This window comes from Rutilus rutilus (assembly GCF_951802725.1).
Source record: "Rutilus rutilus genome assembly, chromosome: 21".
Taxonomy (NCBI): Eukaryota; Metazoa; Chordata; class Actinopteri; order Cypriniformes; family Leuciscidae; genus Rutilus; species Rutilus rutilus.
In genome coordinates, this window is record NC_140226.1 from 7,174,423 (window position 1) to 7,199,541 (window position 25,119).

Consider the following 25,119-nt stretch of genomic DNA (forward strand, 5'->3'; position numbering starts at 1 on the left):
TTTTCTTCTTTCCTGTTATCACTGTAAACTGCTTTGAAACAATCTGTATTGTAAAAAAACGTTATATAAATAAAGGTGACCTGACTTGACAAATAATTGGTTCAAATAAAATATCAAAAGCAAATAATCATATGGTTTTATTGAACAAGACTGTTAAAATGCTTGTATTATGTAATATTACACTTTAATATTAGTCAACCTTGTCTTGTTTTTGTTTAGTCAAGTTTTAGTCGACTAAATGTCTGAGCATTTTAGTCTAGTTTTAGTCAATGAAAACTTAGTCATATTTTTCGTCATGCTGCATAATGGTTAAACCGGTAATAAAGATTATTTAAACTGGTAATAAACAAAAGTTACACTTTACAGCAGGAATGAGCAACATCGGTCCCTGAGTGCCGCTGTCCTGCAGAGTTTAGCCCCAAGTTTTCATTGAGCTAAAGGTGTGTATACGCCATGTCGTAATTACCATAACTATTCTGACTTGTAAAAAGTATTCATGTGATCGTAGAACTTAATTTGCGTAGAAAAGTAATTTTCAGAGAGCTAAGCCTTGACCACTGCAGATTTATTTTGGAGTTAATAATGCAAGAGAAACATTTAAATCTGAATCCAAGGATGTGAACAGCTCCAAGTACAGCATCATGTGTTGTCATCTCTTATTTACTGTAATTACGACATGGCGTGAACGCAGCATAAACTCTTCAGGGCAGTGGCCCTCCAGGACCGAAGTTGCCCATCCCTGCATTACAGCATGATCAAATCCTTGTTTAAAATTGGCCAAACAACATTTAATTCAAATGTCCAACTAATCTTGAATATTCTTTACGATAGAAATGCTACGGCCACTGTCATTTCTTGAACAAGAACATGTGGACACCAAAACATGTAAACTCAGAGAGAGGGTTTAACTTTTATTTTGAAATTGCAATGAACAACAGTTCACATATTTAGAAACATTAATGTATTCTCCTGTGTTGGCAGAGGTTTATAAATGATTTACGTTACAAATATGGTGGAATGGCTCACGTTGCTTTCCCAGATGAATATTACAAACAACCCAAACTCACAGCATATGCAGAGATGGAGTTTAACCGAGTTGCTGAGACGCTCTCCACACACATAAATGATAACAGTGCAACATTTCACTATGAAACAAAGCACGTCAGACGTTATATGCGTTCCCAAATGCAGTTCATGACTGTGGAGCAGCATTTACTGTGAATGGAGCCGCTCTGAGAATAATGAAAGCGTTGCGCTTCACTCTGAAAACCGCAGTGCATATATTTATTTAATTGAATCACAGCCTTTGTGATTTCACAATAGCACAATGCTATATTAGAATTCATAAATGGTTTTAAATATATTATGCAGCCTTAGAAAACGGTCTAATAATGTGGTTCATGGATTCTCATCTGTGGAATGTGCCACTTCCAGTATTTTGCCGGTTAATCGACACAGGTGAGGATTTTTTTTTTTTTTTTAAATCAAGTATACTTGACGATTCTCGATTCATGTATACTTGACGAACTCACGATTCCTCGGTTAAATTTGAGTATACTCGAATTTAACTGAGGAATCGTGACAGCCCTAAAGTAACATCAGATACCATCACTTGGTACCAATGAATTACTTTTATGTAGATTTCTGACTTTTCCAGGCTCTGTATTTCTGAATTCAGAGTAACTACATTATTTAATTGTTCCTGCTGATTAAATAAACGTTTGTCCGCTGTTATAGGGAAGTACGGAATGGCTCATACAGCAGCGTCAGTGCCAGACCTAAAGGCTCCGAGTCCCCAAACTCCTTCCTGGACCTGGAGAGCCACCGGCGCTTCACAATTGCAGACTATGACAAAATGTCTGTTCACCCGGTTGAGGTCAACGTGCAGATGCGTCCAAGAGGAAGATCCTCATCACATGGTCAGTATTTCAGATTTACAGTAAACCATTGTTTTATGATTTTCATCATTGTCAAATGTCAAATTTTATTTATATAGCACCATATAAGGTGCTGACCAAGGTGCTTTATTGGACTAAGACACAGCACTACTTCATCACACTGTATTATAATATACTGAGAAGTTGTTTAACGTAAAATCACTAGAGTGGATGCTGTTCTAATAGAAAATGGGAATGGGATCATTGCAGTGTATCTTAAATTAAAGAATTCCATTGGCATGCCAGGTCCTCTTGTATGTTTTCATTGAGTGTGACTGTAATTGTCTTTTTTTCATGAATATACACACAGGTAAACAGCGCCCTCTGTCTATGCCAGTGGATGCAAGTTTGAGCGTGGCAGACCTGTATGCGAAGCCCTGGACTCAAGGACGGAAAGGTACAGAACACCTTCACAAACGCATTAACTAATCCAGTTAAGCCACTTCACAGGCCTCTGTGACAGACACAGAGAATTTGATGGGTTTTTTTTACTGGAGAACATGTGTGTGTTCACACTTGGCAGGTTTGGTTGAATTAAAATGAACTCTGATGCAATTGCTCTGTTAGTGCAGTTCATTTAAATAAGTCTGAACGCTGCCATCCGAACCTAAAAACAGGATGTGATGTCACAAGATAAGAACCTAAAAAGGACCGAATGTTCAAGCATACCTGGTTCTTCTCATCATTGGAGCGATGTTGCCCATTACTGTTCGGTACAGGCATCAGAATCGCATCTTCTTGCATCAGATCTTCATTTGTGTGTTTAATGGAGGAATTCATGGTGCTGGTTTGATTCCTTTACACATTTTATAAGTTCTTAGCTGGTAAAAAGATGACAAATGGGACAAAGAGAACCAAGAAAAAAAGAGGAAAAAAAGAACCACGAGAAGCAAACTACAAGTGTGAACACACCATAAGAATCAATATTATTGTTGCTCCAAAAACTAATTTAGACTTGTCCCATCAGTTTGTAAAAAACAAGAAAAAAGGTGCACAATAATGTTCTTATACCCTAGTGTATATAACACTTGTATGTGTTTTTTAACATTTAACGTGTTCTAACCCAAAATCTAAAATTATAATCCAGTCTTTTAACATTGTACAGTGACTATATAAAGCCAGTAACCTTCACATGATATACAGTATGTAAGGATACCAAGAAGGCACACGATGAAACTGTGCAAAGTAACATAGCATAATGTTCCTGTAGCTCAACTTGTAGCACATGCCATTAGCAGCACCAAGGTCATAGGTTTGATTCGAAAGCATCCGACACATCTGCAGTGGTCAGGTGGCACAGCGCCCAAGTTGTAGCTCTCAGAAAATTACGAGTTTACACGTTGTAATTACAAGTTCTACAAGTACATGAAGGCTTTTTACAGTTTACGTTACGGTAATTACTACATGGCATGAATGTACCTAGAAAACACTCAACTGGGTAAATCCAGCCTGATCTGCTGGCGATTTGATTTCGCCCTACAGCTCAGGCTGGAAACCTGTACATTTGGTGCTTCCTTTACAAATTTGCGGGAACCAATCACAAACTTACTTATTTTACTTAAACTGGCTTATCCACCTGGCGCACTATTGGCGGGTTTAATCCAATCCAATTCCAGTGCCGTTACGGCTCTGTTCAATTCCTTTTAACTTCTCGGCGATGCTCAGTGGCTTCTTTTTAGCAAACTAATCGCTCGAGTGGGTGTAAATACCACTAACTTTCATGTTGTTGTTTTTTTTTTTTTTCACAACCTGCAAAAATCGCTTGATTCCATTGCTGCTTCTGCAAACCGCTGATCAACACGTTTGGTTACACATTTCCTGCCTTGAGTTTTCGCGTCACTCTGCAAAGTACGTCACCCGGATCGTTGGTCTGATTGGTTGAAGGACTATCCAATTGCGTACAGAGTCATTTGAACTATGCACGTTGATCACGCCTCGCAATAGCAAATACAGAGCAGACTCCCCAGACCAATATTCAATCTTAAAGGGGCATTTCACCCATTTGAACATTGTTTTTTATTTAAAGTGGGTCATATATGTAGTCGAAATGTAAAAGAAATTTTGAATTTGGTGCCTTTGTGACCGAGAAAAGACAAAAAATAACTTCAGGACGCATTTGTATGAAAGACAACAACTCCCACAATGCACCACATTGCACAGCTCTGCAAGCCACTCCCACTAATCCAGAAAGCGCATATCTGCCTATAAGAGAAATCACTCTTCCGTCTACAAGTCTAGCTACCACCAGAGCTTGAAATTAATTTCACATTCACACAAAATGTCTAGTTAGTTGGCGAACTCATTAGTGCATTACTCCTCGTTTGTATTTCTTTCGAAAAGGTGAATTATTGCATGGTACCTGGATGTTCAGTCAGAACATATGCGGTGCGAAACTAGGAAACTAGTTCACAACACAAACGTCCGTGTTCTCGTCTGATTCAGAGATTTCGTCCAGGAGAAATTGTCATCGTTGAAAATCTTTGCCACAGACGGACTCTATCTCTGTGTTCGTAGCGGTTCGTAGTTGCATAGTGAGATCACCGGCGCCACCAGTCCGCCCTAACCCGAGCCAGTCCGGGCTCCTCGTCCGCGGCAGGCAGGTCTTCTGCCTCGGCTGCTCTTCGTTACAATGCGGCTTGTAAAGGTAGCCACAAACACCTGATTCAAGCATCAGACTTCCGAAATCCTCTTCCTCTAGTCTATATCATATTGAGTACTCTCCTCCGCTATTGTCATAACTTTACATCTGTCTCCACAGCGCCTGTTAGCTTAGCTTCAAACAAGATGGAGGATATTGCTTTCAGTTTCAGAGAGTAAAGTCCCACCCACTGATCTGTAATAGGTCTGTAGCGTGAGCGGGTCCCGCCCCCTGGGAAAGATGAGGAACTAGTGCTTGTAGTCTCAACAGAAATCCCCCCCTCTTACACTTCCTCCTACAATGACGCAAAATGACGATTTTTGCGTCATTGTAGGAGGAAGTGTAAGAGGTAAATAACGGATTTCTCCCGTCTCAGGGGAAAATGAGAGAGTGTTGCACAACCATTCAATAGTATGACTGGGTTTCTAACAATGCAAAGCTTAATGCAAATGGGTGAAGTGTCCCTTTAAAAGATTGAGCTTGGTCTGGTGATAGCCAGACTAAGAAAACACTGGAATAATGAGCAAAAGCTAACCGATACAGCTTAATAGCTTAAGTACTAAGACTATAACCAACCAGGAGTGAAAACAGAAGAAGGCTTAAATACACAAAAGGTAAAAAGATCATTAACAAGACACAGGTAAAACATATGATGGCTAATCAAACACCATAGCAACTAATACATTCCTACAACACATAGACTGTAACATCTGTTAGCTGCTTAAGAAAAACATCTACGAAATATGTATATAAAAAAAAAAAAAAATTGACACTTTTATTCAGCAAGATGCATTAAATTGTTCAAAAGTGACAGTAAAGGCTTTTATATTGTTACAAAAAAAATCTTAATAAATGCTGTTCTTTGGAACTTTCTATAGTTGTTTCTTAGTCATTTTTACTGTATATTTATAAAATAAATGCAGCTTTTGTGAGCCTAAGAGACTTCTTTCAAAAAATGTACAAAAATCATACTAACCCCACATTTTGATTTTCATAGTGTATATGAAAACCACTTTTCATAAAAGCAAAACTCTACTTACAGGAATCTATATTTATAATCTATAAATAAATATTTCAATCTGTTTGAAAGATTGAAGATTGAAAAGAAAAATATCCCCAATGCAAATAGTGGAATTACACATTTGCAGATAAAATAGTAAACATTTTTACATACCATGATTGTTGAAACATGAATTTGTTACATTTGTAAATGACTTGGATTTTTTAACCTTCTGTTGTAGGTGAAGATCTTCCGTACAGATACCTTAGCAACGAGCGAATACCAACTATCGCTGAGGAGGCCTCGGGCCCGGGCTCGTCGTACAAGTTCACAGCCGAAAGACCCGCTTACGGGATGGACTACTCGCGGAACAGCCGATTCCTTGGCAGTGCAGATCTACACAACAGCGCCACCATTCCTTATCAGGAGGACTTAGTCAAAAAGACCCCCATGACGTCCTCCCCCAAACGGCCTCCCGCGGAGCCCTCGCTACTGGTCAGTTGGATCACACGGCTTAAGCTATTGACTCACTAACGCCAGCTTGCCCTTCTCCCTTTGTCCAGCTGCGTGCGGTGACTCTTTTCTCATGTCCTTTTTCATGCTTTCTCTCTCTCCTTTTCTCGGGATATTTCTTTGTGCCTCTTATTTGCCTATATTGCTACTTGACTAGATTGCCTTAATGTGTCTAAAACAACTAGAATTTAACCTCAGAAATGTATGTTTGGAAACACGTGTGGGGAGAAATGAGATACATTATCTCTGGTCTGCTTAGTTGTCTTTTCAGAAAAATGTACTAGTATTAATTTGTATATGATGCCATTTGAAAATGTATATCTACCTCAGCTATTTCCACAGTGGTATCTATGAAATTCAAAGTGTTTATGTAACAGTGGTACTTTTACATAGCTTATGGTTGGTAAAAATTAATCTGGAAAAGAAAAGAAAAGAAAAGAAAAGAAAAGAAAAGAAAAGAAAAGAAAAAGTGCTTTCCAGTCATTTTTTCCAGTTCTGCTAAACCCACATGTTTTTCCAAACACTTTAGTCAACTAATATCTAATCAGAGAAACAAATGCATCATGTTGTTTCTCTTGTCTATTTGCTTTGGATGTGTAACCTTCAATAGATGTAATTGGAGGGTTGATCAACCTTTTTTTCCCCAAAGTTTCTATGAGTTTCATCATGGTTAAATTGTGTTTTCTCCTTTATGTGTTAGGAGTATGAGTTGTGAGTAAATTATTTAGAGATTTTTTTTTAATTATTATTATTATTATATTACACCAAAGTAAAAATCAGTTTTTGATCTTTTTTGAATTTGTGGTGTTGTGCCTTGCTTTTGGGGAACATAACATGGGTATGCTATATTGACAGTATTTTTTTATTATTTTTTTCAAATGCTTATTGCATGTTGAAAAAGTTTTTTGTAAAAACATTTTTCTTATTTTTCATTAAAATTCTGATGTCATTTACTCACCCTGTGTCATTAGAAATCTGTATTATTTTCTTTCTTCCATGGTAAACAAAAATGAACGTTTTGCAGGTTGTTTAAACTTTTCTGTACCACGAAAGTGGATGCTGTGTACCTGTTAAGCTCCAAAAATCTTTGGCTTTAGAAGACATGGAATATGACAATATTTTTTTTTTAGTATTGAAAAGAGCAGCTCAGACATTATTTTTTAAAAAAACTCCTTTTGTGTTCCACAGAATACAGAAAATAATAAGGGTAATAATAATGTTTTGAATTAAAAGTATAGTTCAACCAAAAATGAAAATTCTGTCATCATTGACTCACCCTCAAGTTGTTCCAAACATGTACGAATTTCTTTCTTCTGCTGAACACAAAAGAAGATATTTTGAAGAATATGGGTAATCAGAACAGTTTTTTAATAGTGAATCAGTTGAATCAGGGTGAATCAGTTATGACAGCTGTCCTAGCTTGTCGCTGTAAAATCCATGCTTTTTAGCAATGCAGATATTAAATTGTATTTGCTAAGGAAAAATAGCACAGCTTAAAAAATAGAGAAAGAATGAACCAAATAAAACAAAACTTTTATAAACACAATATAAATCACAATTTTTCTCAGCGGTAATTGTTTTTTTGAATGCTGAGTTTTATATCGGTATTTTGCCATATCTGGATCATGCACTATTAACTATCCAATCTATTGTTATTCACAAGTTTTGAACCACATTTACATTTTGTACCACATTAGTTGCTTCTGCCCATTAAAGCTGCTATTCCAGATATTTTTGTATTGTCTTCATTGAATTATTTAGTTGTCTTCATTTCTTTTTTAATTGCATCATTTGTCTGTTACGTTAGTAACAGGTAATACTTTGGCATTTACTACAGATTTAACTCCATAATAAAAGAAGATCTAAGCAGTGTCAACGTCAGTTGCAAATAAATATGAGAAACGGATCTAATCACAGCAGTTTAAAGATTTATTAACAAAACTCAAAACAAAACACACTTGACTGAAACCTCGAACAGAATAACCATATAAACCTGACGAGAACAGGACAGTGAACTGAAAGAAACTTTAAATACAAACAAACCAATCAACGAAATGAATGACAGGTGTACATGATAATTAAATCAACAAGAAACCATAGAAACGAACTAAAAACTAGGAAAGGGAACTAAAACACATAACAACCCCACCCAAAACAAACACAGATTACCCGTAACAAGCAGAAGGTTTTTCATTAGTGACGTATGATGTAATATAGTATTGTAAAGATTTATGAAATCAGCCCAAATTATGTTCCTGACAAAACACATAACGCATTTTTTCTGATATTTGTCCAAGACTTACAACTTCATGCACACTTTCTCTGCTCCTTTCCTTTTACATTAAGGTTTTACAGTCTGTCTAACTTGTTTTGTTCTCTGCCTTTATCTATCAATCAAAATTACCCTAATATTTTCACCTAATTATTCATTCATACTGACCTTTTCAATTTTCCCATATTTACTGCATTACCCTTTTTCGCAAAACTAAAACTGCTTGTTGGCAAAACACTCAATGAAATGTACTTTTATTGAAGAAATGCATTGATGCACAATCAATTTCCTCTAGCTTTGCATGGAATGTGAATTCACTCTTTGAATTCTTATATTATATTATGTTGTTATATATTATATTATATTATATTATATTATATTATATTATATTATATTATATTATGCACAAATAAATATGAGGCATGTTTTGTGAGTGATGCATGTGAATATAACACTTTTTGCCTAGAACCTTGTCTTAAACTTTTTTAAATCTGATATATATATATATATATATATATATATATATATATATATACATACATAATTAGTCAGCAAAAAACTGTAACATCCGCTTCTACAAGAACTCATTGTTCAGCAAAAACTGGATGTTCAAAATGCACAGAAAAGTCAGTAATGATCAGTGGCCTTGTCCATGTTGAAGCATATATTAACTGTTCTTTATGTCCTGCCACAGGATCCTGAGTGGGTCTCCAACAACGCATTAATCAACAGGTGGGTGCAGAACTAAATGAGCATTGTCTATACCAGCTTCACAGTCACTGTGAGCCAGAACAAAAGTGCTAGAGGAATCTTAGCTCAAATAGTGTATGCTCAGTTATCAGCTCTTCCTGTCAGGATGCGAGATGCTCTTTGGCCTTGCTGCTCCGTCATGTATATTTTTAGCATGCAATAGTGTGGTGACATGGTTTCAATTCCCCATGGACCGAAAGAAAGAGACAACCCCAAGATATGGAACAGTAACCATTATATGTGAAGGTTGATTATTATACATTTTCTCAGACAGTATATGATATCTTTCATAATTTAAAATTGTCTCTAGGCCACAAATCTCTAGGCCAATGATAAAACCCAGTAGTACAATGTTAAACACTATACAATAAAATCATTGAACTTACCTTAGATAAATGGATGCAAGTAAAAATTCTATTTTATTCATTTAATTAAACATTTTAAGCAGCAAACAATATTTTGATGAGTTCTGTTGACATAATAATGTTGATCGTGACAGCAACTTAATATTGTGTGTATTTGTGAAGTTTCTGAGTTTACTGACTGATTTTTTTAAAAAAATTTTAAGAAAATAAGTTGTAGTAACTTATTCAGAAATTGTCTAGATAATATTTCGAAATTGGGCAGTGGATTTTAATTGGTTTTTGCGGTTATTGTGCTGAAGACTATGCTCAAGGTTAGGTTGTGGATGATTACATGGTAATCCAGGTATTCACTAGATAGAGACACTCACCTAAATGATTATTAGGAACACCTGTTCAATTTCTCATTAATGCAATTATCTAATCAACCAATCACATGGTAGTTGCTTCAATGCATTTAGGGGTGTGGTCCTGGTCAAGACAATCTCCTGAACTCCAAACTGAATGTCAGAATGGGAAGGAAAAGTGATTTAAGCAATTTTGAGCGTGGCATGGTTGTTGGTGCCAGACGGGCCGGTCTGAGTATTTCACAATCTGCTCAGTTACTGGGATTTTCACGCACAACCATTTCTAGGGTTTACAAAGAATGGTGTGAAAAGGGAAAAACATCCAGTATGCGGCAGTCCTGTGGGCGAAAATGCCTTGTTGATGCTAGAGGTCAGAGGAGAATGGGCCGACTGATTCAAGCTGATAGAAGAGCAACTTTGACTGAAATAACCACTTGTTACAACCGAGGTATGCAGCAAAGCATTTGTGAAGCCACAACACGCACAACCTTGAGGCGGATGGGCTACAACAGCAGAAGACCCCACCGGGTACCACTCATCTCCACTACAAATAGGAAAAAGAGGCTACAATTTGCACGAGCTCACCAAAATTGGACAGTTGAAGACTGGAAAAATGTTGCCTGGTCTGATGAGTCTCGATTTCTATTGAGACATTCAGATGGTAGAGTCAGAATTTGGCGTAAACAGAATGAGAACATGGATCCATCATGCCTTGTTACCACTGTGCAGGCTGGTGGTGGTGGTGTAATGGTGTGGGGGATGTTTTCTTGGCACACTTTAGGCCCCTTAGTGCCAATTGGGCATCGTTTAAATGCCACAGCCTACCTGAGCATTGTTTCTGACCATGTCCATCCCTTTATGACCACCATGTACCCATCCTCTGACGGCTACTTCCAGCAGGATAATGCACCATGTCACAAAGCTCGAACCATTTCAAATTGGTTTCTTGAACATGACAATGAGTTCACTGTACTAAAATGGCCCCCACAGTCACCAGATCTCAACCCAATAGAGCATCTTTGGGATGTGGTGGAACGGGAGCTTCGTGCCCTGGATGTGCATCCCACAAATCTCCATCAACTGCAAGATGCTATCCTATCAATATGGGCCAACATTTCTACAGAATGCTTTCAGCACCTTGTTGAATCAATGCCACGTAGAATTAAGGCAGTTCTGAAGGCGAAAGGGGGTCAAACACAGTATTAGTATGGTGTTCCTAATAATCCTTTAGGTGAGTGTACACTGACTGTAGTAATGCCACTTATAGTAATATTTTTCTTGTTCATTAAATGTATATTCCAAGTAAGTTAATTTATCAAGCATATGCTAGTAGGTAATTTAGGTTGAAATAGATAAGAATAGTTGACTTTAAGGCTACCTATAGTTATGTTCAATTTAACATTTATTAATACATTTTTGACGTTACGTTATTGAACGTATATTATCATACGTTATTGAACCAACATGAGCAAACAAACAATTGTGTTTATTAACATTAACAAAATTACTGTAAATAAATGGTGTATATATATATATATATATATATATATATATAGGGCAGGTGGTGCTGGGGAAGGTGGAGAGCTAGGAAAATTCCCATGGCATGCTGCACTGAATTGTGCTAGTTTTGGACAGAAATAAATAGGTTACATAGATAAAACAAACAGATCGATTGGCCAAAGTGGTCAGCTTTAAGAGAACCAACCAACTACACTGCTCATTGTTAGTTCATGATAGATATTACATTAATTAATGTTAATGAATGGGACAATATTGTTACAAATATTTCTCTGTCATAAATTGTTCTTGGATGCAAAGCAAGCACAGTGATCTAATGCTTGGTTAAAAAAAATATATATTTTTTAAAGGAATGATAGTTCCTGATGATAGATGGGATAGTTCAATTTGAAAAAAAAAAAAAAAAGGGGTGAGGTAAACAATGTTGGTCAGATTTTCCTAATGGTGTGATTTTCCTAATTAGAGATGGTTAACCCTTTCATTGTTTCTGCTGTTTAATAAGCTTTTGTCTCATTATTATTATCTTTTTGTGAAACCATAAAACCATTATAGACTTTTAATACTTTCAGTCATTTATCGCTAGTTTGTGTCTATTAATCACACCCCTGACCCATACATAAATACAGGGGATTTCAATTTCATTGAAGCTATGAGAATTTGAAGTAGCACCTAAGTAAAAGGAAATGCAGTGGTTTCAAGGTGCCTTTTTAAAAGTCAAACTCTTAAAAATGCTGCATTCGTGGTGTGAGATACTGAAAAAACAGCGAGACACAATGCAATCATCAGTGAGATGCATGTCTTCATAGACCACATATTAGAAATAACACAGACACAGTGCAAGAATGTGTGATGGACCCCAAGGTAAAATAACTCAATATGGTAATAATAATTAAAAAAAACTTCTAAAGCTACTTGTAATATCTAGTCAATTATTTATTCTGCCTCATAAGATAATGCCTTTGAATTGTATAAATGTGTGGGCTTTTTTATGTAATCAATTGTTGCACTTATGTAACCTGTGTAGCCTATGTAAAGCAATAGATAGTTTGAAAATGCTTGCATAATGCATTAATCTCTAGAAAACAGAGAAGAGACAACCATATATACAGATGAGGTTCATAGATACATGATTGACTCTTATCTCTTGTCTCTGCAAGACTGAAATTGTATGTATTTTATGTTTATAATGAGAATGTGCTCTTGGAGTTCATTGAGTAAATCTGTTTACACAGACACAAAAGATAATCTCATAAACCACAGTGTATGTAGAAACATACGAAAATATATGAGGTTAAGGAAACTCTATGAGCAAATGGATTTCATACACCAAGTCATTTTTACTTGACGGCTCTCTTCTTCAGACATAGAGTTTATTTTGCCATGCCTGTTCCTGTATTAAATCCCTCATCGTCTCCCCAGCAGGTACAGCAACAGTGCCATGCGATCCTGGTCGTTCTCTCAAGCGGTAAGAACCACTTCTGCACATGCTTCTCTTTTTAGTGTAACCTTACCAGTTTGCCAGAATCTGTTTAGTTTACAGATAGAAAGCTGAAAATCTGTGCAGACAAGTGAATTATTTTGACTTCCTCTTATGTGGGAATATCTGAACACTACAGCTTTCAAAATATTTGTATCTGGGTTTATATTAAACATGTCCAAACTCACTCAGGCTAATATAAACTCATGCAGTCATGGTATTCCAAATATCCACGCACAATGCATGTTTATCCAAACTGTGCATACAAAACACAGTGTTGGACAGCCATTATTATTTCATTTTCCTTCTCCAACCCATATTTTATCTTGAACCTACAAAGTGAACTTTAATTTTTCTGAACTCTGACAGATATTCATCTGTTGTACATTCACACTTAAAAATAAAGGGGGATTTTGCAGTGATGTCATAGAAGAACATTTTGGTTCCCCAGAGAACCTTTCAGTGAGTGAACAGTTCATTGTTTTCTTTTTGGTGTGAAGAATATTTTAATAATCTAAATAATCTCTTTCCACTACAAAGAACATTTTGTGCAATGGAAAAATTCTGTGAACGCAATCATACTAAATGAGTGAACCGCTATTGATATGAAGTATGATATGATATGTTTGTGTGTGTTCTCAATGTCTTTCCTGAAAAGCCTGACACACTGCAAGCAGAGAGAATGTATAGCCTAACTTATTTCTGCTTGCCTTCATAAGAAATGGACTCCTGCTTTCTTTAGAAAATTTGCTGTACATTCTTCGGTAAATAGATACAAGTACTATTAATTATCCGCTGGGTGCAGAGATTTCACCAAGTAGCCTACAACATGTTCCTGGATCAACATCTTTGTTAATCCTGGAACAACATTCCAATCAACCAATCAGATTTAAGGGAAGTTTACAGTTTATGTCAAGTTTAGGCTTACAACCAGGGTTAGGTGCTTCTACATCAGAGTTATTCACCTCTCATTTCCCTCTGATTTTAGGGGTAAGTTATGGGTAGGGTTAGGTTTAGGGGATATGGTTAGGACTAAATCTTCGGACAGGAATGTTGTTCCAGGATCAGCAAAATATGTTGATCCAGGAACATGTCTTACTTGGCAAAATCACGGTGACCCAAGCAATATCCATTTTGGCGCCTTCTCCTTCATAGCCGTTACCTAAGCCCCTTTCACACAGAGCGTTGATCTCAGAAAATTGCCATTATATTGCTATAGTACCTTTTGTGTGAATGCAAACACATCCCGGGATTGATATCAGGATCGATCCCGGGATGGGGACCTTGTAACATTGCTGAGATCAGTCCCGGAGCACGCCCTGCGTGAACAAAAGGCAGGACCAATGGCGTAAGGGGTGTGTTGTTGTGATGGCGCTGAAGCTGAGATTGTTCGGCAGCTTAGTGGAACGGTACGTGATGCACTAGTTTATGATCGAATAAAAAAAAAAAAAATGCACAAGCGTGATTTCTCAAGAGAGAAATCACAGATCATACGCAAACTTAAGATGCAGCAGAGACATTACACATCATATTCTGATGTCCAGTGTCTTTACGGGATCTTTACGTGATGTGTGTGAACGCACGCACAGATTCCTGAAAATCACTGGCAGTGTGAATGAACCCAAATAACATAATGTGAACAGAGACCAGCTGGGAAAAGGGAGCAGTCAAACTCTGGTTCGAACTGAGCAATCAAGTGTGCAACAAGTGGGGGGGGGGGGTCAGATCATTTTTCTGATATTGTGAAAAAATATAATTACAGTTACAATACAAGTCAACTCCTATTTTCACTGTAGGAACATTTTAATGTAAAGCGATTTCAGACACCCCTATTGTGGACCGTACCATTTTTAACCACCGTGGCTAGAAGCAACGGAGATAGAGAACGACTTCAACTTCTCAAGCAAGTGTCAACGTTGAATGACAAAACACTTGTTTCATAAAGTATCATTTTTTCAACATTCCTTCAAAAATATTTAAAATAATCTAATTTAATACAGTTATAATTTTTCAATGTAAATTATTTAATTTTATTGGTAACAGCCTACTGTCTAATTATTTTAATTGAATATATTTATCAAATTTAAGAATTTGAAATGAAAGATGGAGCATACATTTAATAAAATTAGGGGAAAATGCCCTTTATAAAGGTACAAAAAATTATTCTGAGTGTTTTCAAACAGTGATGTAATGAAACATTGACAATTTAAGCTTGAAGGGAGTAAAGCCTCTGTTTAGGCTATTAAGGAAATGTAATTTTGCCAAAAGAAGAACTTTTATTTGAAATAAATGTTCATTTTAAATCAGCCTACTGAAGTAGATGTAGTAGTGTGATATGTTACCATATTATCATGCTTAACACTAAGAATTTAAATAACTGTAATGTGATGATCAGCGGCAGATATCTAAATCAAAGAATATGGGCGGTTTGCGGGTGGATTATTTATTTTTAATAGTGGATTCGGGTGTCGTCTTAGCGGCCCCTAATTTAATAACAAATGATCGTTGCGACGGAAGCAAATCAATCAAAACTATCTTTAGATGGAAAATAACTTAACTCTGCTATAAAGCCAAAACAATATCTGTTACCTTAAATTATACGCTTATCTCTGTGAAGCTGCTTTGAAACAATCTACGTTGTTAAAAGCGCTATATAAATGAAGATGACTTGACTTGACTTGACTCAAAGTGCACCAGATTAATGAATTTATCTTTAAAATGTACAAAATTTTCTTTTTTTGGTGGGGCCAAAAAAAGAAAATTTTGTACATTTTAAAGATAAATTCATTAATCTGGTGCACTTTGAGTCACCCGAATCCACTATTAAAAATAAATAATCCGGGGTCCGGACCCCCCTAGAGATACCAAGCTCCACCAAAAAAAAAATGTGGGAAACAAATTAAGCGATATGATGATCTACAAAAAAATACACATTTAATTATCTTATTATTAAAATACATTATTATGATTTTACCACCTCCGCCTCGTTTTGAGTCAGGAAAAACTCTGAAATAGGCAATAGGCTTCTTGTAAAGATATTACTTTTACTAGTAATTAGAAAGGTATTTCAGTGCACTTAACTTCTAACTTTTTAGAGTTGATCAAAACAGTTCTCTTTTGGATATATAATAACAATGAGATATTCTGTAGCCTACTGATTATCAGTTTGTCGCATGTTTAGACCTTGTATGTGTGTTGCACAACACATGTTGCACTTGCCGATCACAGTGGGGATTGATATGGTAGTGGACCATGATGGTCATAGAAGAAGTGAAGGAGCAGTACCCCCCAATTATGGTGGGGTAATTCGCACTCTGTGTGAAAGCACCCTTAGATTACTAGAGTTAAGGGCTAAGTTTTTCTAGTTGTCAAAATATCAAATGTATTTTGAGTGTGAATGTGTGTATATTTCTCCAAAGTTCTTAAAGTGGGCATATAAAGTAAACAAGGCTTTTTCTACAATGACTTTTGGTCATGCTGGTGCCAGCCTCCTATTGAATACTCAGTGAGAAACACTGTTGTAGAAGCAGCTCTTGCTTTGAGAGAGAGAGGGAGAGGAGAGAGAGAGAGAGAGAGAGAGAGAGAGAGAGAGAGAGAGAGAGAGAGAGAGAGAGAGAGAGAGAGAGAGAGAGAGAGAGAGAGCAGAAGAATGGACCCTCTGTGTCGGGCAGCGACAACATGGCTTTCCCTCAGGGGGATATTTATTTAAGTGGTGTGACAATCATCTGAACAGAACATTGTGAGAAATTATCCTCTGAGTTAATCCCATGAAGTCAGAGACAGCAGAGATAGGGGTTTCTCAATCACATGGACACCATTTCAGCTGAGACATAAATGTTAATAATTACAAAAACACAGAAAAATGGACTTTGTGGGAGAAAGAAATTTGGTTGTAAACATTCCACATTTCACCAATATCTTTCAAAGCACAGACAATATCACAATATTATTAGTAATATTGTGTCCCTGGTACATTAAAAGAATCTGAACCTCTGCAGTTTGCGGACTTGGTGAACCTCTTGTGGTTAGTTCTGGTAACTGAACTCTTCATTGTCTAATTATTTTAATTTGACAATATATATATATATATATATATACACTCACCTAAAGGATTATTAGGAACACCTGTTCAATTTCTCATTAATGCGATTATCTAATCAACCAATCACATGGCAGTTGCTTCAATGCATTTAGGGGTGTGGTCCTGGTCAAGACAATCTCCTGAACTCCAAACTGAATGTCAGAATGGGAAAGAAAGGTGATTTAAGCAATTTTGAGCGTGGTATGGTTGTTGGTGCCAGACGGGCCGGTCTGAGTATTTCACAATCTGCTCAGTTACTGGGATTTTCACGCACAACCATTTCTAGGGTTTACAAAGAATGGTGTGAAAAGGGAAAAACATCCAGTATGCGGCAGTCCTGTGGGCGAAAATGCCTTGTTGATGCTAGAGGTCAGAGGAGAATGGGCCGACTGATTCAAGCTGATAGAAGAGCAACTTTGACTGAAATAACCACTCGTTACAACCGAGGTATGCAGCAAAGCATTTGTGAAGCCACAACACGCACAACCTTGAGGCGGATGGACTACAACAGCAGAAGACCCCACCGGGTACCACTCATCTCCACTACAAATAGGAAAAAGAGGCTACAATTTGCACGAGCTCACCAAAATTGGACAGTTGAAGACTGGAAAAATGTTGCCTGGTCTGATGAGTCTCGATTTCTGTTGAGACATTCAGATGGTAGAGTCAGAATTTGGCGTAAACAGAATGAGAACATGGATCCATCATGCCTTGTTACCACTGTGCAGGCTGGTGGTGGTGGTGTAATGGTGTGGGGGATGTTTTCTTGGCACACTTTAGGCCCCTTAGTGCCAATTGGGCATCATTTAAATGCCACGGCCTACCTGAGCATTGTTTCTGACCATGTCCATCCCTTTATGACCACCATGTACCATGAATCATTTCAAATTGTTTTCTTGAACATGACAATGAGTTCACTGTACTAAAATGGCCCCCACAGTCACCAGATCTCAACCCAATAGAGCATCTTTGGGATGTGGTGGAACGGGAGCTTCGTGCCCTGGATGTGCATCCCACAAATCTCCATCAACTGCAAGATGCTATCCTATCAATATGGGCCAACATTTCTAAAGAATGCTTTCAGCACCTTGTTGAATCAATGCCACGTAGAATTAAGGCAGTTCTGAAGGCGAAAGGGGGTCAAACACAGTATTAGTATGGTGTTCCTAATAATCCTTTAGGTGAGTGTATATATATATATATATATATATATATATATATATATATATATATATGAATTAGTGAATATTTATGACATTGTTTTAATTATTTGTTATAGTTTGGCCAATTTCTCTTTTCTGACTGGTTGATTTACCTCTTATTATTTATTATTTGTATCTACTTATTATTTATTTCCTCTGTTGGAAAGATGTGGGTTTTTGTTGTTGGAGCCAGTATAGGAATGCAAAGACTTTACTTCTGAAGACCCTGGAAATAAACAGTCACTGTTTATGTTTTTGCTGTTTGTTCAGTTTGCTTAAGTTTTGCCAAGGCAAAACAGTTGTTGAACATTCAGTTTGAAATTGTAAAATGGTATTGGCTTGGTAATGGTTTTGCACTTGAGAGAGTAAATGTTGAAATTGTCTATTTTTGTGTTTTTAGGCAAGATGAATGAATGAGGGACCTTATTAATGATTCACGAGTTCACATCTACATATAATTAATACAATAAGTTTATGCGTATTTGGCGTGCTGTCCGGGGGGAGGGCTCCGAGCTCGGAGTTAGGCCCGAACCCAAAGTACTCCCCCCAGTTGGTAAGAGTAGATGGAAATGGAAGTGTAGATGGAACTGGAAGTGAGGAGATGGGGTGGAGGAGGGATGCTGACAAACTTTCAATGAACAGAGACAGGTCTGCTGTGAATTTATACTCTGTCATTGAGTTGATTACTGATTAATCAACAGCTGTGCATGATTTGGTTAATTATCTGAACCTGCTCCTCCCGAACTTTGTTAAATAAAACCTCATTTAATGGTCTGTTAAGTGGGATTTAAAAGAGTTTCTGTTGTTGAAGTTTTAGGGTTACCATGTGTAGCTTGAGCTTAGGTTGAGAACACTTAGATGAAGATCATGATAGGCATTGCTTTTTTCAACGAACAATTACTGCACAGTAATTGCAAGAACACAGACTTTGTTTACTGTGTTGATATAAGTATCAACACAGTAAACAAAGTCTGTGTTCTTGCATTTTTGCAATGTGTTCTTGGTTGTTACATAAGGTGATGAATGATTTTCACATGTCATACTAATGTACACTCATGTGAACAATGCAAATAATTACATAATCAGCTTTCATGTGATTGTGTTTACTGCCCTTATTTGTGTATAGAATAAGAAGTGGAGAATGTTTTGAAATGTTTCTTGCGCAAGCAGAAGTTCTTTTTTCTCTGAAGTGATCCGGCTGTGTGCTCGACCTCTTTATATTAATCGTGGTGGGAGGACAGTTACATGTCATTTCAGAGTGTAAAAACAGGACGGTCAGACACTCCACCTGGTCGAGTCTGGTGAACGGGTAAAACAGATAATGTATTAATATATTATATACTGTAACATTATTATTGTCAACTGCAGGCTCGAGAGCTTAAAATGTCTCTTCTAAATGCTAGACAGCAGATTTTGGCACTTGAATCATATTGTGTCACTTATAAGACCCACTATTGTAGCCTATAGTCTTGTTTATTATGGTTACAATATAGGCAAATTGAATAGGTAAATTGTATGCGTGTTCTATGGCAGAAAACCTTTTTTGGATAATTACCAGGTGTGAAACATGTCTAAAACCTAATGATATATTTGAATGTGAAGAAAATGCTCTTTCAAGTTGTCTGCTATTCTGTTATACCTTAAAGAGGAACTTGTGAAGTTTGAGGAAATTGAGCAATAGGTTTCATTTTGCTTGCATCTTTTTCCCCCCTCGGTTCTACTCTTTTTCATTTTTATTCTTTATTGTGAATATTTTTTTTCAAGTTGATAAAGGAGAGATCATTTGCTTATTAATGAAATAATATTTATAAAGGTTGTGACATTCTGTGACAGTTTTTCATGTCAGTTTTTTAAATGATGTTAGGTCTTTTAGTGGCCATATATTGATGTAGCTTTCCTAACGGATGTGCACAATTTGTATTACATATCAGTTAAGTATTGTCATTTTCATTGTGCCAATGTGCTTTTCTATATCAGCTCAGAACATTTTAATCACAATTAAGTCCTGTGACAATGCTACACGATGCAGATGCCACATCAATCTACACTCCATACACCATAATGACAAAGCAAAATCCATTTTTGTAAAGTTGCATTTTTTATTATAAAGAAAGACATCACATTAAACATATCACCAAAAATATGAGAACTGAAAATATCACATTGACATAAGTATTCGGAAACTTTGCTATGACACCTAGAATTCATCTCAGGTGCATTACATTTCTCTAGATCATCTTCTAGTTGTTTTTACACTTTGACGGGAGTTCATCTGTGGCAAACCAACTGACTGGACAATATCTGGATAGACACACACCTGGAAATATCAAGTGTAGCTTCAGTTCTGGCAGGTCACGTTAGTCAAGCTCGCATCAGCTGACTCTCAGCTGATCCACGTCTACCAATAGGAATACGACGCCTATCACCGTATACATATATAAGCTCCTTCAGTATTACCAGCAGCTATTGTGTTTCTCAGGAGCGAATTACCCTCCTCCATGCATCCCCAGCTCCTCCTGTCGTCAGTCAGGATTTGGCATTCTGATTCCCCTTGAATCAGAATAAATTCTCGAATTATGTTGTACTTTAAAATCTTGAATTAATGATCTGCATACATTCATGTTGGTTCTGTTCTGTTTACCCTAAGGGGGGGTTATTGCTGCTCTCCTGCTCTTATCCATGCTAGGCTGCATGGATGCGCAGGGAGTTCTCGCCCAGAACGAAACCATACCGCCAATCCAAACTGTATGCTAATTGTCAATCGTATTTGACGATAGTGGTCCTGAAAGAAATAAGGTCTAACAGCTGAAAATACATCAAAGTATAAACTAAACCATGTGGTCAACGAAACTGCCTGCAGAGCTCAGAGACAGGACTGTGTCGAGACATAGATCTGGGGAAAGATACAAAGAATTCTGCTGCATTAAAGGTTCCCAAGAGCACAGTGGCCTCTACAATTCTTAAATGGAAGAAATTTGGCACAACAAAGATTCTTCCTAAAGCTGGCTGTCTGGCCAAACTGAGCAAACCGGGAAGATGGGCCTTGGTAAGAGAAGCTTGCAGAAAGACAATCATCACTGCAACAGTCCACGGATCTTGGTTTTATGGTAGAGTGGCCAGACGGAAGCCTCTCCTCGATGAAGAGGCATGACAGCCCACTTGGAATTTGCGAAAAAGCACCTAAAGGACTCTCAGGCCATGTCCACAATAATATGTTTTCATTTGAAAACAAGTCAAGTCACATTTATTTATATAGCGCTTTTTACAATACAGATTGTTTCATACGGCCCGGATCCAGCTAATTACAGTAAACCCCTGAATAAGCAGAAAGACTAACATTAGCGTAGATGCCGTTCTTCTTATGATGTAACGAGTACATTGGGTGTTATAGGAAGTGTTCCCGGTACTGGCTGATCTAATTTATGCAGCCTAATAATCATTAATAATCATCAACTGGTTTGAATAATAGGAATGTATAATTTTCTGTGTATGCCAGGTTAAAGAGTGTTTTTAGTCTAGATTTAAACTGACAGAGTTTGTCTGCTTCCCGGACAATATTAGGAAGACTGTTCCAAAAGTTAGGTGCTAAATAGGAAAAGGATCTACCGCCAGCAGTCAATTTTGATATTCTAGGTATTATCAACTGGCCAGAATCTTTATATTGCAATAGACGTGAAGGACTATAATGCGTTAAGAGCTCGCTCAAGTACTGGGGAACGAAACCATTTAGTACTTTGTAAGTAATCAGCAATATTTTAAAATTTGTATGATGTTTAATAGGCAGCCAATGCAGTGTTGACAGAACCGAGCTAATATGGTCATACTTCCTGGTTCTGGTAAGACTCTAGGTGCTACGTTTTGGACCAGCTGTAGTTTGTTTATTATGCGTGCAGGGCAGCCACCCATAAGAGCATTACAATAATCTAGCCTTGAGGTCATGAACACATGAACTAACTTTTCCACATTTTTCATTGAAAGCATATGTCATAATTTTTAGATATATTTTTAAGATGGAAGAATGCGGTTTTACAGATGCTAGAAACGTGGCTTTCAAATGAAAGATTGGTATCAAAGAGCACACCCAATATCCTAACCGACGACGAAGACTTGACAGAGCAGCCATCAAGTGTTAGACAGTATTCTAGGTTAGTACGTGCAGAGGTTTTTGGTCGAATTATTAGAAACTTTTCTTTTTTCAGAATTAAGTTATAGGAAATTACGAGTCATCCAAATTTTTATATCAGCTATGCATTCCGTTAATTTCTTGAATTGGCAAGTTTCGTCAGGGCATGAAGAGATATAGAGCTGAGTATCATCAGCATAACAGTGAAAACTAATCCCATGCTTCCTAATGATGATGTATATCCCAAGGGTAGCATGTACAGAGGGAACAGCAACGGTCCTAGTACTGAGCCTTGTGGTACTCCATACTAAACTTGTGATAGACAAGTATGATTTAAACCATGCTATATGCAATTCCACTAATGCCAACATTAGTCGAGTCTATTTAAAAGATTGTTGTGGTCAATGGTATCAAATGCAGCACTAAGATCAAGTAACGCTAATAGAGAGATACAACCACGATCAGATGATAAGAGCAAATCATTTGTAACTCTAATGAGATTAGTCTCAGTACTATGGTACGGTATAAATCCTGACTGGAAGTCCTCGCAGATACCATTTCTTTCTAAAAAAGGAACATAGTTGTGAGGATACTCCTTTTTCTAGTATTTTTGACAAAAATGGTAGATTTGAGATTGGCCTGTAATTGACTAAGGATCAAGTTACGTTTTTTTACATTTACATTTTACATTTACATTTATTCATTTAGCTGACGCTTTTATCCAAAGCGACTTACAATTGCTATATATGTCAGAGGTCGCACGCCTCTGGAGCAACTAGGGGTTAAGTGTCTTGCTCAGGGACACATTGGTGTCTCACAGTGGATTCGAACCCGGGTCTCTCACACCAAAGGCATGTGTCTTATCCATTGCGCCACACCACCCCAAATAAGAGGTTTAATAAGAGGTTTTTTAATAAGAGGTTTAATAAGAGGTTTTTTAATAAGAGGTTTAATAATAGCCAGCTTAAAAGTTTTCGGTACATATCCTAGTGACAAAGATGAATTAATGATATTAAGAAGAGGATCTACTATGACCTCTGGAAGCATATCTTTCAATAGCTTAGTCAGTATAGGTCTAACATACATGTTGCTGATTTAGATGATTTAACGAGTTTAGACAATTCTTCCTTTCCTATTGCAACGAATGAATGGAATTTTTCCTCAGGGACACTACAATGCACTGTCTGATGCGATACTGTAGTAGATGGTTGCATAGTTATAATTTTCACTCTAATATTTTCAATCTTGTAAGTAAAGAAGTTCATAAAGTCATTACTGCTATGCTCTTTGGAAACTTCAGAAGTAAAAGCTTTATTTCATGTTAATTTAGCCACTGTGTCAAATAAATACCTAGGGTTGTGTTTGTTTTCTTTTAAGAGAGTCGAAAAATAAGCAGATCTAGCCATTTTTAAGGCTTTTCTGTACGCAATCGTGCTCTCTCTCCACAAAATTCGAAAAACGTCTAGTTTTGTTTTCTTCCAGTAGTGCTCCATTTTTCTGGCAGCTCTCTTAAGGGCCCGAGTGTGCTCGTTGTACCACGGCATTGGACTATTTTCTTTAATCTTCTTTAAGCGCAAAGGAGCAACTGTGTCTAAAGTGCTAGAAAAGAGAGAGTCAAAAGTTTCTGTCGCAATATCGAGTTCTTCTAAGCTATCTGGGATGCTGAGGAGATTAAACTGATTAGGAATATTATTAATAAAGCAATCTTTAGTGGCAGAAGTGATAGTTGTAACATATTTGTAACACGGAGTCGGCTTTGCAACCTTGGCTAAATGAAATATGCACAAGACTAGATAATGATCTGAGATGTCATCGCTCTGCTGCAGAATTTCAACGGCATCAACATTGATTCCATGTGACACTATTAGATCTAAAGTATGATTATGACAATGAGTGGGTCCTGACACGTTTTGTCTAACTCCAATAGAGTTCAGAATGTCTCTAAATCCCAATGCATCTTTTTCGTTATCTGCATGTATATTAAAATCACCAACAATTAGGACTTTATCTGCAGCCAGTACTAATTCTGATAAAAAATCTGCAAATTCTTTGATAAAGTCTGTATGGTGCCCTGGTGGCCTGTATACAGTAGCTAGCACAAATGTCAAGCACGATTTATCATTTACACTAGACAGTGTTACATTAAGCACCAACACTTCAGAAGAATTATATTTGAAACTAGACTTCTCAGTAATTCTGAATATATTACTATAGATTACAGCAACACCACCCCCTTTTCCTTTCAGACGTAGCTCGTTTTTATAACAGTAATCTTGGGGGGTGGACTCATTTAAAGTAATGTAATCTTCTGGTTTCTCTCAAACACAGCACATCTAGGTTATAATCTGTAATCATATCATTAACAATAAGTGCTTTTGAAGTAAGGGATTGATTATTCAGCAACCCGAGCTTTATCATTTGTTCATCTGTATTATATATTGTTTTTATTTGTTGAACATCAATAAAAAATGTACCCTTACATGGGTTTGGGAGTTTTTTGTATTTCCTAATTCGGGGAACAAACACAGTCTCTAAATTATGATATCTAGGTGAAAGAGTCTCTATGTGATGGGATTTATCTGACCTCAGTGACGTGAGACTGCTAGCATACGGTCGGTTTAGCCAGTCTGTCTGCTTCCTGACCTGAGCCCCACATCGTCATGTTTGAGCTCTAAGACTATGTGCCAAATGACTAGAGAGAAGAGCAGCACCATCCCAGGAGGGATGAATACCATCTCTTTTCAACAGGTCAGGTCTGCCCCCAAAAACCTTTCCAATTGTCTATGAACCCTATATTATTTTGCGGACACCACTTAGACAGCCAGCCATTGAGTGAGGACAGTCTACTAAGTATCTCATCACTCCGGCGTACAGGAAGGGGTCCAGAGCAAATTACAGT

The 25,119-nt window shown here is 37.1% G+C and overlaps 1 protein-coding gene across 3 annotated transcripts in view; it reads left to right on the forward strand.

Annotated features, from left to right (window-relative positions):
- The window catches only part of LOC311281152 (connector enhancer of kinase suppressor of ras 3-like), an 86,523-nt gene that overhangs the window by 46,314 nt on the left and 15,090 nt on the right, over positions 1–25,119 (forward strand). For 2 of the 3 annotated variants that reach the window (XM_084393885.1, XM_084393887.1), the window contains exons 11-15: positions 1,738–1,919; positions 2,248–2,334; positions 5,817–6,070; positions 9,055–9,092; positions 12,757–12,802. In XM_084393885.1, coding sequence (XP_084250011.1) covers positions 1,738–1,919; positions 2,248–2,334; positions 5,817–6,070; positions 9,055–9,092; positions 12,757–12,802 — 607 coding nt within the window. The remainder of the gene's footprint in view (positions 1–1,737; positions 1,920–2,247; positions 2,335–5,816; positions 6,071–9,054; positions 9,093–12,756; positions 12,803–25,119) is intronic. The other variant, XM_084393886.1, reaches the window with a different exon arrangement.